The sequence below is a fragment of the Giraffa tippelskirchi genome, chromosome 4, assembly GCF_054371585.1.
Source record: "Giraffa tippelskirchi isolate mGirTip1 chromosome 4, T2T-mGirTip1v1.2.pri, whole genome shotgun sequence".
Classification (NCBI taxonomy): Eukaryota; Metazoa; Chordata; class Mammalia; order Artiodactyla; family Giraffidae; genus Giraffa; species Giraffa tippelskirchi.
The window spans coordinates 36374923-36391408 of record NC_137278.1 but is presented as its reverse complement, the minus strand read 5'-3'; the positions used below and the strand labels follow the sequence as shown (position 1 = coordinate 36391408).

General features: G+C 51.1%; 1 protein-coding gene across 3 annotated transcripts in view; it reads left to right on the top strand.

Moving 5' to 3' along the window:
* Positions 1-16486, top strand: part of GALNT14 (polypeptide N-acetylgalactosaminyltransferase 14) — a 214802-nt gene that overhangs the window by 164082 nt on the left and 34234 nt on the right. For all 3 annotated transcript variants that reach the window (XM_081587436.1, XM_081587437.1, XM_081587435.1), the window contains 4 exons: positions 5727-5794; positions 8419-8484; positions 8610-8731; positions 16314-16401. In XM_081587436.1, coding sequence (XP_081443562.1) covers positions 5727-5794; positions 8419-8484; positions 8610-8731; positions 16314-16401 — 344 coding nt within the window. The remainder of the gene's footprint in view (positions 1-5726; positions 5795-8418; positions 8485-8609; positions 8732-16313; positions 16402-16486) is intronic.

Below are 16486 nucleotides of genomic sequence, written 5' to 3'. Positions count from 1 at the left end.
GGGGCTGTTATAATGTGAGGACCCCGACCCCCCATGTTTCCTTACACTGTATTTATGTTCTCGGGGACATTTCAGATACTGCCCCCAGACTCATCCGTTTCAGCTCTAAGACGTATTTCTCTTTCTCTTCCTGCTGTTCCTCCAGCTCTTTATAATAGTAATAATATACTTTATGATAATAATATTAATATGCTAATATTAATATTAATGCTGAGTTTTATGGTCCACAGAACACATTCCTTCTCTCACTTCATTTGGAGCCCCATCAGGGTCTGTGAAGTCAGGGTGCACATTGTGAATGGAGGCCAAGGCCACAGAGCTGGGAAGTGCAAGAGCCAGGACTCGGGTTTCTGGCTTCCTGGGGGGAATCCGGGGCAGTAGGGGTCTGCCCCAGTGTCTCTGTCCACCAGCCTGAAGGAGGGCCTCCCCGGAGGCCCTGGTGTCCTGCACTCTGGAGGGGGAACAGGGGGCCCATCAACACCATACTTTTCAGGAGGCCCCATGAAGTGCCAGACGCTACACCACACTCTGCTAGGTGCCTTGCTGGCTGAGCCCAGGACCTCTTTTCTGCCTCTCCGGAACTTCACTGTGAGCCAGCCTCCCCGCTGAGACCCTGTGGTCCATGAAAACTGCAGAATAGGGGCCCAAGAGCCAGGTGTGAACAGATGGGCTTAACATCATCAGTGGGCAGAGTGGAAGTGACTTTTAGGGGTGGAGGCGAGGAAGATTACTTCTGGGAACTTCCACGGCCAGGTGTCACTTGCCTTGGGAATCCGTAATTCCCTTGTATTCCCTGTTCTGTCGCACAAATAAATCACTAGCCACTGGGAGGGAATTGAATGAAGAGCACTTCCTGTCTCACTTTTGTCACTGATGGAAGGATCTTTTCTAAGGTGTTTTTCATGTATGAGTGAGTGAGTTGCTCAGTCATGTGACCCCGTGGACTGTAGCCCACCAGGTTCCTCTGTCTCTGGAATTCTCCAGACAAGAACACTGGTGTAGGTATGCAGTCCCTTCTCCAGGAGATCTTCCCAATCCCAGGGATCGAACCTGGGTCTCCCGCATTGCAGGCAGATTCTTTACCATCTGAGCCACCAGGGAAGCCCATTTTTCATCTTTGGTTCTCTAGAATTTGGATGGTTTTGTTGCCAGGCTCTGGCAAGGGAAAGATGCTTGAGGAACTGGGGAGGACTGAGTTGCGCTCTGGTTCCTCCCACCCAGCACCTGGCCAGGCCTTGGTCCCTCTGCCCATCCCTGCCCGAGTTCCTGCATTAGCCAGGGGAGGGGGCTGGGAAGGTGCACATGGGGGCACTCAGAGCCAGGCAGGGGCACGGTGGGGTGGGCGATGGGGGGAGGGAGAGAGTCACAGTCTTGATGAGTTAGGGCACTTTTCTCACTTAAGGACAGAGAAAAGCCCTGAACAGTGATTTCTCTTGACTGCTGCTGCCACAAGTCCTTGTGTATGTATGAGACTTAGGGCCTCCTCTTTCCTTTTGGAGCACCCTCCTGCCCCCTGCCTCTCATGGGGGCTCTGGAGCATGGCCAGTTTATATCTTGATTCTCCTTGCTGTGGCTTTTCATAATAATCTAGATTTAGAGGAGCAGTCTCTCAGATTAAGGTGGTGAAGAAATTGGATGCTAGGACCAGATATTCCCACTCTGTCCTTACCAGCTGTGTGACATCTGGGTACCTCTTCACATCTCTGCCTCAGTTTCCTTTTCTGCACAACAGGAATACTGTTAATAACAGCCCCAGATGATTGTGGCGAGGAGTGAAGGAGTTCAGGTTAAAGGCCTTGGAACAATGCCTGGCACAGAGTGCGCCTGGACAGGCGACAGCACATGCCCTGAGGTGCCTCCAGCCCAGGGAGACAGCAGGGTTCTAATGCCATGGCCCCCAAGCTTGAGAGGACATCAGAATGCCCTGGAGGGCTTGTCAAAACACAGTTTCCTGGGCCCCACCCCCAGATATTCCAACTGAATACATCTAGAGTAGGGCCCAAGAATTTGCGTTTCTGACAAGTCCCCAGGTGACACGGAGGCTGTGCTAGCTCCAGGATCACACGTTGATCCCAGAAATTAAATGTGAAGTTTTGGTCGCTCAGTTGTGTCTGGCTCTTTGTGACCCCACGAACTGTAGCCCACCAGGCTCCTCTGTCCATGGGATTCTCCAGACAAGAATACTGGGGTGGGTTGCTATTTCCTACTCCAGGGGCTCTTCCTTACCCAGGGATTGGACTTGGATCTCCTGCACTGCAGGCAGATTCTTTACCATCTGAGCCACCAGGGAGCCAGTGTCATCACAATTATCAAGCCCCAGATTCCAAGAGCAGCTGTTGCACGCCAGGCAGGGTGCTAAGCTTGTTTCCTGCAGCTGAGACGGTTGTGCTGGTGGTTCCATACTTCTTGAAGGTCTCCAGCTAGTGAATGGCGGATACACAGACACAGCACTTGAACCCAGACACAGCACTTGAACCCAAGACGGCCTGACTCCAGAATAACTAAACTCAACTGTCAACCAGCCTCAGGTCTTCATTCAGCTGGCATTTATGGAGCGTCTGATAAACGCTGCTTGCATAGAGCCCCGTGCAGTTCAGAAAGCAATTTCAAATACATTTCCTCATTTCATATACACAAAAGCCTGTGAAGTAGGTCAAGTATTAATATCGCCTGCCTTTACAAGGAAAATGTAATTACAGATAGAAATGAAGGCTGGGAGCTGCCTGGCGTCCCGCTCAGGATTGCACAGTCGTAGATGGTGGAGGCCTCCTGGCCTCCCACGCTGCCGTAACCAGCTGCCTCTTGGGGGGCTGGAGTTGGGGAGCTGTCGTTAGGGTGCAGTGGGCAGAAGGTGTAGACCCTGTGGACAGCTACCTTCTGGCAGAGAGTGAGCTGTGGATAGGAAACTCATTTCCTGGATAATTTCCAGGCTCCAGCGTGCCCGGTATGTGCCCGAGAGACGAGCACCCACTCCCCTGTGAGACTGTGAAAGGAAGGGGCACAGAACAGCCACAGTGGGGTGGAAGCAAGGGAAAAACCGGGCCCTGGAGGGAAGGGAGGGCTGGCTTGGCTGCAGAGGGGCTGGTGAGGTGTCCTGGCAGAGAACTGGTGAGACCAAAGGAGGGAGGGAGGTGAAAGCCCCCAGGGTCTGGGTGGCAGGGATGAGGTTAGGATGTACAGAAGAGAGGACCCAGGGGAACATCTGGGGACCCAAGCCAGGTCCCCGGGGCTAGACTTGACCTTTCTCCTTCTCCAGCCACCTCAGGCACCCAAAGCCCCTACCCATCTCAGTTCCTCCCAGCCCCGAGCCACTTTTTTGGCATCCCCCCATCACTCCAATTGCTCTGTTTAGAGGAGCAAAAACCAGCCAGGTGTTACCAGGAAATAGTCTAATTAGCACTTACTGCTGACGATTTCATTCTTTTTTTTTTTCCCTTTTTTACACTCTGGACATTTTTTATTCGCTAATCATCTCTCAGTTCAACCAGCGCAGAGCTGCACGCGATTTACCTTTTGATGTTCACAGAAGAGAACTCTTGAATTTCAAAGAGCGGGCAGGGATTCGGGGGGAGGGGGGTGCGCAGATCGCGTGAGAAGCTACAGCTGTAATCAAACCTCATTAGAGGGTATTCTTCCAGTAAGTTTTCCTTCTTTCTCTGCCTCCCTCTCCCCTCACCCTCTGATTGGAGGGCTGGTTGTTGAGTTTGGTGTGTTTGCTTTTGGATGGTGGTGGCAAGGTTCCCCTCGCACCACCTCCTGCTCTCCGGGTGTTCACCTCCCAACAGCAGTGGGCTCAGGGGCTGGGGTTGGGGTTCCTCTCTCCACCTCACTGTAGTTGCCATGGTGAGAATTAAGGCTTCATAAATAAAGGTAGCTCCAGGGGAAGTTCTCCTCCTGGGAAGTCTCTGCATCTTGCTTAGAAAGGGCAGCTCACCAGAAACAGGGCTCGGTGAGCACCTCTGCCAGGCCTATCTGAACCCCTCCCCGGTACATGTGGGGCTCTGGGTGTCCTGTGGCAGGTGGCATGGCCCAGGAGTGTTTCCGAGGAACCACACGGCTTGGTGTGTTTAGAGAAGCAGGGTGCAGCCATCTCAGTCAGGACTGAGACTCAGAATAAACACGGAAACCTAGTCTTGCCTGGAGGCAACAGATTCCCAGCACAGGAAGGGAGATGAAGTCAGTTAAAAAATCACCGCTGATCCAGAAAACAGTAATAACTGTTACAGCTTTTTATCACTGTTATCAGCAGACGCTGTGCTGAATGCTTTAGAAACGTTCCCCTTTAATTCTCCCTACAGCCCTATGAATGATGGTACTACTCTTATTATCCCCGTTTTACAAACGGGAATACTTTACTGCACAGAGCAGGAAAGTAACCTGGCCAAGTTCACACAGCTTGTAGTAAGTAGCTCCTAGACCACAGCTGCTGAGGGCCAGGTTCACGTCTCCCTTGAACCATATCACGTACGCAGTGCCTAGCACATAGTAGGTGTGTGCTAAACATCATTGGAGGGAACGGTCATGGGCTAAGGTGCAGCTGCACTCTGGCAATACAGAGAGTAGCTTGACGAGGCCACTGCCCCTGGGAGGTGACCATCTGGATGGGCCAGGAAACCAGCCCTCAGAGTCAGGCCTTCGTGAGAGATGCAGGAAGCTTCAGATACAAACGGCTGAGGGATCCCGGAGGAGGAAGCAATTCATTCTCACTAAGTGGATTGGAAAGCTGTTAGAGAGGAAGTGACAATTGAATGGGTCCTTGTGACAGACGAGGGGCATCTCACGCTGTGACACCAGTAGGGGAACGGGCCTCAGTTGTAAGAAGCAGGATGTCTCCAGACAAAGGCACTGGGCGTGAGGAGGCTGGAATGGGGGCTGGATCCAGACTGGGAAAGGCCTTGAAGAGCATGCTGAGGGTTTGGGGTGTAGACCATGGGGAGCCTTTTTATCAACTTCTCTATTTGCATTAGTGAGGGGAAGTTGCACGATTGAAGATCAGATCTGTGCTTCAGACAGCTCACTCTAGAGGTCACAGGAGGATGGCCTGGCAGCAGATCAGGCTACTGCAAAATAAACAGGCAGTGGTCTGTTCCCTGGTGGTCCAGTGGTTAAGAATCTGACTGCCCGTGCAGGAGACATGGGTTCGAATCCCTGGTCCAGGAGAATCCCACATGCCACTGAGCAACTAAGCCCATGTGTTGCAACTATTGAACCTGCTGCACTCTAGAGCTCATGTTCCACAAGAGAAGCCACCATAATGTGAAGCTTGTGCACCACAACAAAGAGGAGCCCCCGATCGTCTCAACTAGAGAATGCCTGCCTGCAGCAAAGGAGACCCAGCACAGCCAAAAATCAATCAATAAATTAAAAAAAAAATATATGCGTTTAAAAAACCAGGCAAAAGAGGTTGAACCAGAATGGAGGCCTAAGAGGTGAAGGTAATCTGAGTAATATTTTCAAGGAGAACCAGCACATTCTTAGTCGCTGGTGTGATTTAGGATTTCGGGGAGAGGGAGGGTTGTTGAGGGTGGCTCTGGAGCTCTGGGTGCTAGGTGGGTGCTGGTGATATTCACCAAGACAACTCAGAGTTATATCCCAGTGGCTCAAAGGTGAGCATGTGACTGGACAAGTTTTTAGGTTGCTTGGAGTCTTTATTCTTCAGATACAATGGCGTCTACGTAGATTTGACTCTAGAAGTCACAGTGATCTTTCCTCTTTCCATCTCACAGCATATTAAACCGCACCCCTATGAATCTCATCCAGGAAATCATATTAGTGGATGACTTCAGCAATGACCGTAAGTACCATTGTTGTCCTGTACTATGGACACAAGTGTCTGTTCCCAGCCTCTGTGTCATGGGCAAAGGTGAACCTGCTAGTTCCCTGGGGATGGAGGAAAGCCTGGGTTTGTAGTAGGTATGGAGGACATTGAGTGTCCTTGTGGGTCAAGAAGTAAATGAACCTTACATTTGGGAAACAGTGTCTCAAGTCCTCTGCTATGAGTCTTTGAGGGCCTAACTAGATCTGAATTGTAGGTTCTTAATGGGGTTGGTGGGCTTCCCAGGTGGCGCTAGTGATAAAGAACCCGCCTGCCAACTGCAGGAGACATAAAAGATGCGTGTTCCATCCCTGGGTTGGGAAGATCCCCTGGAGGAAGACATGGCAATCCACTCCAGTATTCTTGCCTGGAGAATCCCATGGACAGGGGAGCTTGGTGGGCTACAGTTCATACGATCGCAAAGAGTCAGACACGACTGAAGTGACTTATACACACATGCAACGGGGTTGGTATGTGTATGCATATGTGTCACTGCCCCCAACCTGTTGATGCATGCCTGGACTTGAAGAGACCCTGCACCTTCATAGAGACCCAAGCCCTGAAGCAATACCCATGAATAGAGATTCCCGACTCCTGTGCTCTGATAATCCACCAGCATGAGCCAAGGTCACCTACCCTCTTCCTCTCATTCCCATGGCAGGACTTGTTGGGGAAGAGAGGTCTCTGTCTTTGGGATATCCCATCATTTGGTCGTGACACAGTGAGCAGCTGCCTTCCAACTTTCCAACCACTGGTCATTACCCATCTCCTAGCTATCCTGCCCAAGAACCTGGGTCCCACCCAAGTTCACAGTCCAAGTCCACTTTCCCCGAGAAAAGCACGTGGGAGTTTTCAGATACCTGTGTGTTCAGTTTGACAGGTACAATCATTGCAGAAGTGTTGTTACGCTTCAGGTATGTAGTGTTCAGGTATGTAGGAATCAGGTGGTGCTGATTCCTGTCCAAGAGCTGTCATCACAGCCTGGGTGCTGCTGCAGGCAGTCAGCCACATCCAGGCAGAACCGCCTCTTAGTGATGAACCAGGGGAAGCAGGTGATGGCCTCTGGGGACAGCTCTGAGTCCCAAGGGAGTGGAGTCTTTCCTCACTAGTCCTGATGCTGAAAGCTTGACATAGGAGCCACTACCACACCAAGGTCTACTGTAGGAGAGCTGGAAACCCACACACCTAACATAGCCTTAGGAGGTTGGGATTTATGCACAAGTGGGTTGTGTACCAGATTCAGGGTGGTCAGATCGGACTTGAGTTCTGAAACTCGGTGATCTGATCTCCCTTCCCCAGTGTGGAAGGAGTTGGAGGCAGGCAGCCACTCATTGTGTCGGGAGGTAGCTGGTACTTAGGCTGGAGATTAGGAACACTGCTGAATTTACTTAGAAGCAGAACAGCTTCAGTGGTTAGAGCATCACCTCTGGAGCCAACTGCCTGGCTTCAAATTCTAGACCCGTCACTGGCTCACTTACTAGCTATGTTCCTTGGGCAACTTATTAGCCTCTACACGCATCAGTTTCCTTACTTATAAAATGGAGATAACAATAACCTATATATGGTTTATATAAGGATATAAATGTGTTGATACATTTAAGTGCTTAGAGCAGTACCTGGCTCTGAGTAAGCCCCTGTAAGTCTTTGTGGTCACTCTGTAGAGTCCAGGACCAAGCAGAGAAGCTAAAGTTTGGTAAAACCAGTGAAGCAAAACCACAACTTATAATGGAGTTCAGAGCCAAGAATTGGTGAGCCAAAAGAGTGCTGGGGAAGTCAGGCAAGCCAGGACAACCCAGGCTGAGTGCCTAGGATGGGTCTCTTGCTCAGCCCCACACATTTCCCCTATGTGAAGAGTTGAACCAGCTCTGCGTGATGGGATATACTGGAGAGATACCCTGATAAATAGGGTCTCCTGTATTGAGTCCGTGAGATGAAAGGAAACTCCATAGTTTGTCTCATGCATTCTCTGGCCTCTCAGCATCTTTTCCCTAAACCCTACCAAAGTGAACAAGACTCCTACCTCATGCTTCAAATAAGCTATAGAAAAGGAGAAATGTCCCCAGGTGACCATCTGGTAGTGTTCTAGCAAGTACGCAAGTGCCAATGTGTGACTACCTTCTCCAGAGGCCCCCTTACAGCCACTTTGTAGAGACTGAGCCATACTGTATGTGGCTGCTGCTGCTGCTGCTAAGTCGCTTCAGTCGTGTCTGACTCTGTGCGACCCCATAGACGGCAGCCCACCAGGCTCCACCGTTCCTGGGATTCTCCAGGCAAGAACACTGGAGTGGGTTGCCATTTCCTTCTCCAATGCATGAGAGTGAAAAGTGAAAGTGAAGTCGCTCAGTCGTGTCCGACTCAGCGACCCCATGGACTGCAGCCTACCAGGCTCCTCTGTCCAGAGGATTTTCCAGGCAAGAGTACTGGAGTGGGGTGCCATTGCCTTCTATGCATGGTCAGTCAGCACCTTCCAAAGCCCACAGCACCCTGGAGTCAGGACAGGGCAGTGTGGTTGGGGGTGGGGACGAGAGGCAGGGTGCCTCACCTACTCTGCTGGTTCACCTCCAGCCCTGGGCGCTCAGTCACGTGACCTCTTGTCTTTGTAGCGGAGGACTGCAAACAGCTCATCAAACTGCCCAAGGTGAAGTGCTTACGCAATAATGAGCGGCAAGGTAGGTCTGTGCTGTTGAGTGGGCCCGGGGCAGGGAGTGGGGACATGTTTGGGTATGTGTTCGTGTGGTCTCCTTGGATGATAGAGCGACGGGGGCACTCCCTTGGCCAACTGTCCCTCCTGCAGGTTTGGTGCGGTCCCGGATCCGGGGTGCTGACATCGCCCAGGGCACCACCCTGACTTTCCTCGACAGCCACTGTGAGGTGAACAGGGACTGGCTCCAGCCCCTGCTGCACAGGGTCAAAGAGGTGAGTGAGGCGTGTTCTGTGTCCCCCACTTTCTCCAGCTCGGCACTTCATATGTACCCACAACCCCTTGGGAAATGGAGCGGGGGACAGATTGCAGTGCCCATTTTACAGATGAAGAGACTGAGGGAGAGCGGCCTGCCTGGGGTCACGCAGCAGACAGTGGTGGAACAAAGCCCAGGACGCCTTCTTTGCCTCACAGTGTCACCTACAGCAGGCCTGCAGGTGGGGCACCTACAGCTGGGACATGACGCACACAGCTTCCTGGGCAAGAGAACGGCACGGATCAATTTTTCCCAGATGTTAGAAGGTTCCAGAAAGGGAGCCCTGATGAGTGCCATTTGTGAAAAGGAGGCAGAAGAATTAACAGGGCCTCGTTACCCAGTTCCTGAGGCCTCCGTTGTACCTCTAGCCATGTCACTTTCGCCCGAAGACCAAGATGCAGGGGGCTGGATGCCAAGAGACCTGAATTCCTTGCCTCTGTCTGCCCTTATGTTATTCTAGAATTCTGTCTGCTTCCTCTCTCTGTGTCTCTTATTCCTCTTGAAAGTGAAAAAAATTTTTTTTAATTCTCCCATCAATATTTTATATCCCCCGAAATCTATCCACCCTCCACCCCTATCTACAGAAGGCCCTGCATATTTAGATGCCAGTGTCTGTGACTGGCATTCATGCTGCTCATTTTCCCCCCGAGTTACTGACTCTGCAGCTGCTCTGTGAAGTGGGAGGCCACGTATTTTTTAACATAGCCATTTCACAGATGAGGGTACGGCTTCAGGGACAATGCTATAACTTGGACTGATATTCCCTAGCTGGTACCACCAGCCCTGAGACCTTCAGTGTCACCTCAACAGCATCTCCTTTGTGCTTTGTGCTGTGGTTATTTCCGTCTCGCTCTTCGAGGTGACTCCTTGACTCCTACCTGCAAAATGACAGTATCAGGCAATGGAAGAATTGAGACACGTGAACTGCTCAGAATACTAAGAAATCCTTTCCAACTTTGTTCATCCGATACCTAGCTGGATGTAGAGAGTTCTCACATATGAGCCTGGATGTTACAATCCATCCCGTGGCCACTTTCCCTAAAGTTGGGAGGGCTCGTATACGTGTGTGATGGTGAAGAGGTCTGGATGGAGACATGGTAGGTTATGAGCAGACCAGTCTATTGAGGGGCCTCACCAGGCGCTGGAGGCCCTTCCGAGCTCACCCTCCCTTGTGCTCTGTCTGTAAATGCAGCCAGCCTCCCGGGTCTAATACTCTTACAAAGTTAGGCTGTTCTCGCTGACTGCGCCCTGACATTCCCAGCCCTTCCTGGCCCTGGATGCCCTTCCCTTCCTCTTCACAGCCCCTTGCTCTCCAGGGCCTCATCTCCTCCAGGAAGCCTGTCCTGACTGCGTGGCCAGCTAGGATCACTCCCAGAAAGAATTGTCCACTTGGCCCCATAATTTCCTTTTCTGGGTTTAGCTCTCTGTCTCTTCTAACAGATTGCAAACCCAAAGAGGGCACCAGTCACCCCCTGGTGATCCTAGAGTAAGGGGCTCAGTGTTTGGAATGACAATAAGAAACTAGATGCAGTGGGAAGTGATACACTTGTAATAGGAGGAAAATGTGCTTGCTTCCCGACTGTAAATTGTTTATTGAACACTTGTTTTGGGCAGGGTTTTGAGGAAGAACTGGGGATGGACCACGTAAAAGGAATCCACATCCTGCTTAAGTTCCCCAATCCAGAAGCTCTTCAAACCATGTTGTTTAGGGCTGTTATGGAGATTCCTTTATGTAGTTGAGCTCTGTCTCTCCTCTCCTTGGGGGTGCAAAGAGGGGAGGTCAATGGGGAAGGAAATGTGAGAGGGCTGGGGGTGGGGCTGAAGTTTCCAGCCCTTTAATCACAGGGTTGATTCCTCCAGAAGCTGCGCCCCCGCCCCCCCCCGCCCCCCCCTCCCCCCCGTCTTCAGAGACTCACCTCATTAGTATAAACTTAGATATAATGAAAGAGGCTCATTAGGAGAAGAAAAGATGTTCCTGTCACCCCCAGTGAAAGTGAAAGTGTTAGCTGTTCAGTCATGTCCGACTCTAGCTTCTGTCTGGATTTCTGTAGCTTGCTGGAATTCCTCAGGCAAGAATACTGAGAGGGTTGCCATTCCCTTCTCCAGGGGATACTCCCAACCCAAGGATCAAATCCAGGTCTCCTGCAGGCAGATTCTTTCGCTTCTGAGCCACCAGGGAAGCCCCTCCTGTCACCCCAATTAGTCAGGAACTTCCAAGAGTTTTAAGAGGAACAAAGACCAGATATATTTCTTATTATATCACAGCACAGTGTATATTGCATTTTATTTATCCACTTATCTACTAATTGACATTTGGGTTGTTTCTGCCTTCTCACTATTGTGAATAATGCTGCTGCAAACATTCATATGCAAGTTTTCCCCTGAATACCTGCTTTCAGTTCTCTGGGGGACACACCAAGGAGTGGAATTCCTGGGTTGGTGGTGATTCAGCGTGGGATCTGTAGGGACCTCCAAGCTGATGTGTCCCTCCCTGCAGGATGCCATCCTCAGGCAGCCTTAATGAACCTGGAGGCCCTTCCCTTCCCTGTGGCTCTGAGTCCACCTCAGAAGCCCTCTTTGAAAAATGCACTCTTATGCATCCCTGGCCAGCTTCACCTGTACAGCAGTCCTCCTGTAGAAGTCATACAGCCCCCAGAGTGAGCTCAGCTCCCAGGGCCAAGCTCCCGGTCCCCATCACTGTCTGACCTCACGCTTTCATAGTGGAGGATTGCTCAGACAAACCCTGACTGTGGTCCCGCCCTGCCCCTACAGACCCCGACTCTTGATGATGAAACGGTTCTGCTGAGACATCCCTTTCCAGATGGGGAGTGTGGGTGTGTGTCAGCCTCTGTTTCCATGTCTTTGGATGTGTCTCATCTCAGAGGAAGACATGATTTGATCTTGTGAGTGCAAGTGGAAATTTTCAGCTGTAATTGGAGTTTGGGATTTTCGAAAATAGAGAGAAGGAAGAGGCTGGGCTTGAGCTGTCAGAAGCTGTCCTCAGCTGGTGTTTTCCACATGGAAAATCTCCTTGATTTCCCTTCCTTCCCTTCAATTACTTGATGATACTTGAAGCAAGCACCACGTTGTTGGGTTTCTTGAAACAGAGTCTTCTTCCCTCTTCTCCTTATCTACATATTCCTTTAGTAGGAAAAAAAAGATTTTAAGAAATTTCCATCCCAATAGCATTTGGCAAGTTGATATAAATAATGGCTTACATAAGCTTCAAAGCCCTTTCCCATGCTTTCCTCTCTTGTTTCTTCCAAAAGCCCTGTGAGGAAGGCAGGATAGTTTTGCAAATTATAGATTGTTTTTGCTTCATAGATGAAGAAGCAGAGCGCCTCAGAGTATGCTGCTTTGCTTTAAGGTCAGATGTATTCTGCATGGCAGAACCAGAATAGGAACCCAGGTCTCTGGCCCTGCTCCTGCTCCCCCGTCCCTCCCTCCAGGTTAACAGAGACCCCCACACTGTCATCCTCTGCTCTCCTGCGCACCACCTTCCCCAGACAGCAAGGTCTTAATCATCTTTGTGCCAACCACAGTCCCTAACCCACAGTTGGTGCTCCAGTAATGCTGGTGGATGCAATGAGTGAACGGCCATCTCTGGAAGTTTCTTGACTGCCCATTCACAACATGGTTTTAATTATGGTGGAGAAAGAAGAGACATAACTGGAGGGGTGATTGATGGCCATCGGCTCTCAGTGGGGGTGGGGGGTGGGCTTGGATTTGTGTTGGGGGAGAGGGCAGGGCCTTGTTGTGGATCTGTCAGGCATTCCACCAGATGCTGCTGGAGCTTACCTGTGGACCTAGCCTTGAAGATACAGCCACCTGGGCACACAGGCGGGAGCCTGCGGGGATCTGGGCATCTTTATGGAGAGTACATCCATCTCTGAGCCTACAGAAGGCGAGGCCATGTTGCTCAGCCATTATTGGCCCACCTGCTCTGTCTCCAGCCACCGACAGTGTCCTCAGAGGGAGTTCATAGCTGCCCTCTTTCACCCAGTGCCAACTGAACACCTGCTGCCCAGCAGGCTCTGGACTGGGGGGTGGGCAGGAGCTGCTGGGGAATGCAAAAATGGAGCAGATGAGACCCCCAGGGTCATTCAAGAAGCTTGTGTCCTGGCTTTAAGAGGTCATGTCTAACACCCCCTGCAGCCCCCTCTTAAGGTCTTGGCTCCACACATCACTTAGCCCCAAACATCCCCCTCTGCCTAATTGGCCCTCCATTGTGTCTGAACCAAGAAGTTGCCACAGCTAAGTTGTGATGGGAATAATAGAAGGATAGAAATGCTCCGAGAGAGCTTCTCAGGTAGTGCTAGTGGTAAAGAACCTGCCTGCCAATGCAGGAGATGTAAGAGATGCAAATTTGATCCCTGGGTTGGGAAGATTCTCCAGTCTTCTTGCCTGGAGAACACCGTGGACAGAGGAACCTGACAGGTTACAGTTCATAGGGTCACAAAGAGTTGGACATGACTGAAGTGACTTAGCATGCATGCATGCAGAAACCCTCAGAACTCATAGAAGAGTACCCAAGAGCCTGTCGTAGCCCTCGAGGCTGTGCCCATGGGTGGCTTCTGGGGAAGTCTGTGGCTAAGGTAAGCAACCAGCATTTTATTTTGCATTTCACTTTCCAAATATTGAGGAGAAAGTTTAAAAAAACAAGCAAGCAAGATTTCAGTTTGGGGTTTCTAAGACCACCCTCATGTTCAATAATTCACTAGATACACATGGTTTCTATGTTATTATGGCAAAAGGATATGGATTAAAATCAGCAGCAGGAAAAGGTGCATAGGGAGAGTTCCAGGCATGATCATCCTAGAGCTGGTGTGTGGGCAGCACTTGCTTCCTGCCACCAGGACATGTGTCAACATGTATGGAGAACTGCCAAACAGAGAAGCCCACCTCAGCCTTGGTGTCCAGGGTTTTTATTGGAGGTCAGCCATGTAGACATGACTGATCACTGCCACAGTCTCCATGCCCCTCCAGTGGTTAAACTGAGTTGGTACCACATGGCCCAAGGCTCTCACTGCAAATCTCCTTGTCAGCAGAGTCTAATATAGCCCAGGGCTCCCAGGTAAACAGAGACACTTTTATAAGCAGAACAAGTCAAGGGCTTAGAAGATACCTCTCAGGGGTTGGGCAAGGGCTAAGCATATCTTTAGGTCAGTCCTTTGCTGCACAAGGACCTACCTAAGGATTCGGTGAAGCTGCAGAGGCCAAACTCAGCAGACAAAGGCAAAAAGAGGACTTTGTCAGACCCACAGAAGAAAGTCAGTCTCTGAACTTCTGAGAACATTTCAGATTTCAAGTCAGGAGTGGGGTGTGCTTTGTGTAGATAGTGGTGTGGGTGGGGGTGGCTGTGTGTGCACGCAGTGTGTATACACACCTGGACACATGATGGCAATGGCCGCAGAGCACTGTGGCAGCCAGTTAGGTATGGCATTAACTGTGCTGGAAGCATCTGTGCACATCCTAGAGGGGGAAGCGATGCACTGAAAATGAGCATTTCCTTCCACGGGAGCCAGTGGCTTCAAAGACACCTTGTCACTGTTAGAATGAGTCCTGTATGGAGACTGAGGCCAGATTAAGTCTGTGAACATCAAGGCAGGTACTCAGTGATTCTGAGCTTAAAATAAGAAGACAGCCTCATTTAGGGGAGAGATTGAACCAGGAAATTAAATTGCTGCAAGAGAAACAGAAGTGCCTGCCCATGCTGCTAGGACAGGGAGGGGCAGAGGACTGGAAAAGTGGTCCTGCCTGGCTGGTCCAGGCCTGTTGGCTCTTCCCAGCTCCTGGACTCTCATTCATCCTGCTCTTGGGGCCCAGTTTCCCCTCCTCCACATCAGTATAGGAGTGTTCAGCCAGCAGTAAGGAAAAATATATGTAATGCCTTGATGGCTCCTGAGAACCGATAGATTTGTCTTGCAGACTTTGAAACTATCCCCTTGATGACTTTGATGCTTATCAGCAGGGTAGCCTGGGGGAAAGAGCAAGTGATGAGCTAGATTGTTTAGTTGCTAAGTTGTGTTTGACTCTTTTGTAACCCGGTGGACTGTAGCCCGCCAGGCTCCTCTGTCCAAGGGATTTCCTAGGCAAGAATACTGGAGTGCATTGCCATTTCCTTCTCCAGGGGATCTTCCAGACCCAGAGATTGAACCAGCATCTCCTACAGTGTGGCAGGTGGATTCTTTACCACTGAGCTACCTGGGAAACCCAGCAGAAACTAGATACAGGCCTGTTATTGATGGTCTTGGATGCTGGGCTAAGGAGTTTGAACCTAATATCAAGGCAGTTCAGGTTTTTAGCTGTTGAGCTGCAGAGTGAGATTTGGAAGTCAACTGCATCAGCCACCTGTAGAATGACAGGGAAAGGGGTGTGAAGGGGGAGGGCCAGGAGTTCATTGCCATTGCCTTGTACTCCAGGGGTGAGGGGATAAGAGAGAGGTTCCATTCAGAAGAGTGGTTTTAGACTTACAGTCAGCAGGGTTGATCCAGTTGATGGGCAGAGGTGGGGCTTCTTAAGTTAGTGCTGAAGAGTAAGGGGGACATGTTGACAGAAGTAGAGAACCAAGGGAAGGAACGTGTGCGGGGAGGCTGGTGAGGGCACCACTGCAGTGCTTGGTGAATCCGCATGGAGGGGCGGGTGGTCTACTGGATCTGCTTGCCGGAGGGGCGGGTGGTCTACTGGATCTGCTTGCCGGAGGGGCGGGTGGTCTACTGGATCTGCTTGAGTTGGAAAGTGAGGAGCAAAAGTTTGGGGCTGAAGTTACAGATTCGAGTATCACAGGTGACAAGTGAAGTTAGGAATCTCTGGAGATGCTTTTCTCAACTTGCCCATGAACCGTAGGCATAGAAGTTTGCTGCTGCTGCTGCTAAGTTGCGTCAGTCGTGTCCGACTCTATGCGACCCCATAGACGGCAGCCCACCAGGCTCCCCCGTCCCTGGGATTCTCCAGGCAAGAGTACTGGAGTGGGTTGCCATTTCCTTCTCCAGGGCATGAAAGTGAAAAGTGAAAGTGGAGTCGCTCAGTCGTGCCCGACTCAGTGACCCCATGGACTGCAGCCCGCCAGGCTCCTCCGTTCATGGGATTTTCCAGGCAAGAGTACTGGAGTGGGGTGCCATAGAAGTTGAAGTACTGGGAAATTCCCACTGTAAGGGGAGCTGTTGAGGTCACCTTCCCAGCTGACTGTATCCACTGCCTCCTGAGAGCCCCGTGACACTGAAGGACTTCCTGGGCCCCCTTCTTCCTGATGTCCCTTTCCTCAGTGAGCAGCACACTCCAGCCAGCCTCCCCATGTCCCCACCATGCCTAGATGGCCACGAGAAGGCACCCAGCAGTAAAGGAAAGGCTCTTAGCATTGTGGAGAGGTCACAGTGTCTGATGGCCCACTTTATACATGAGAAATGTTGACATGCAGAGAGGGGAGTGCTTGGTCAAGGCCCTGAAACCAGTCTCCGGCCCTCCCCCCCACACTCCCTGCCCCCCATCCCAAGCCTGCCTCCCTGATGCCGCCATCTGAGTGCGGGCCTTCCGTTTTCCAGGACTACACGCGGGTGGTGTGCCCTGTGATTGATATCATTCATCTGGACACTTTCAACTACATTGAGTCAGCCACGGAGCTCAGAGGGGGTGAGTGGGGCCGATGCCCTTGCCCAGAAGGACTTTTTTCTCCTAGTCATTGCTGCCAAGGGAGAGAGAGGAAAAGTCTCCTAAT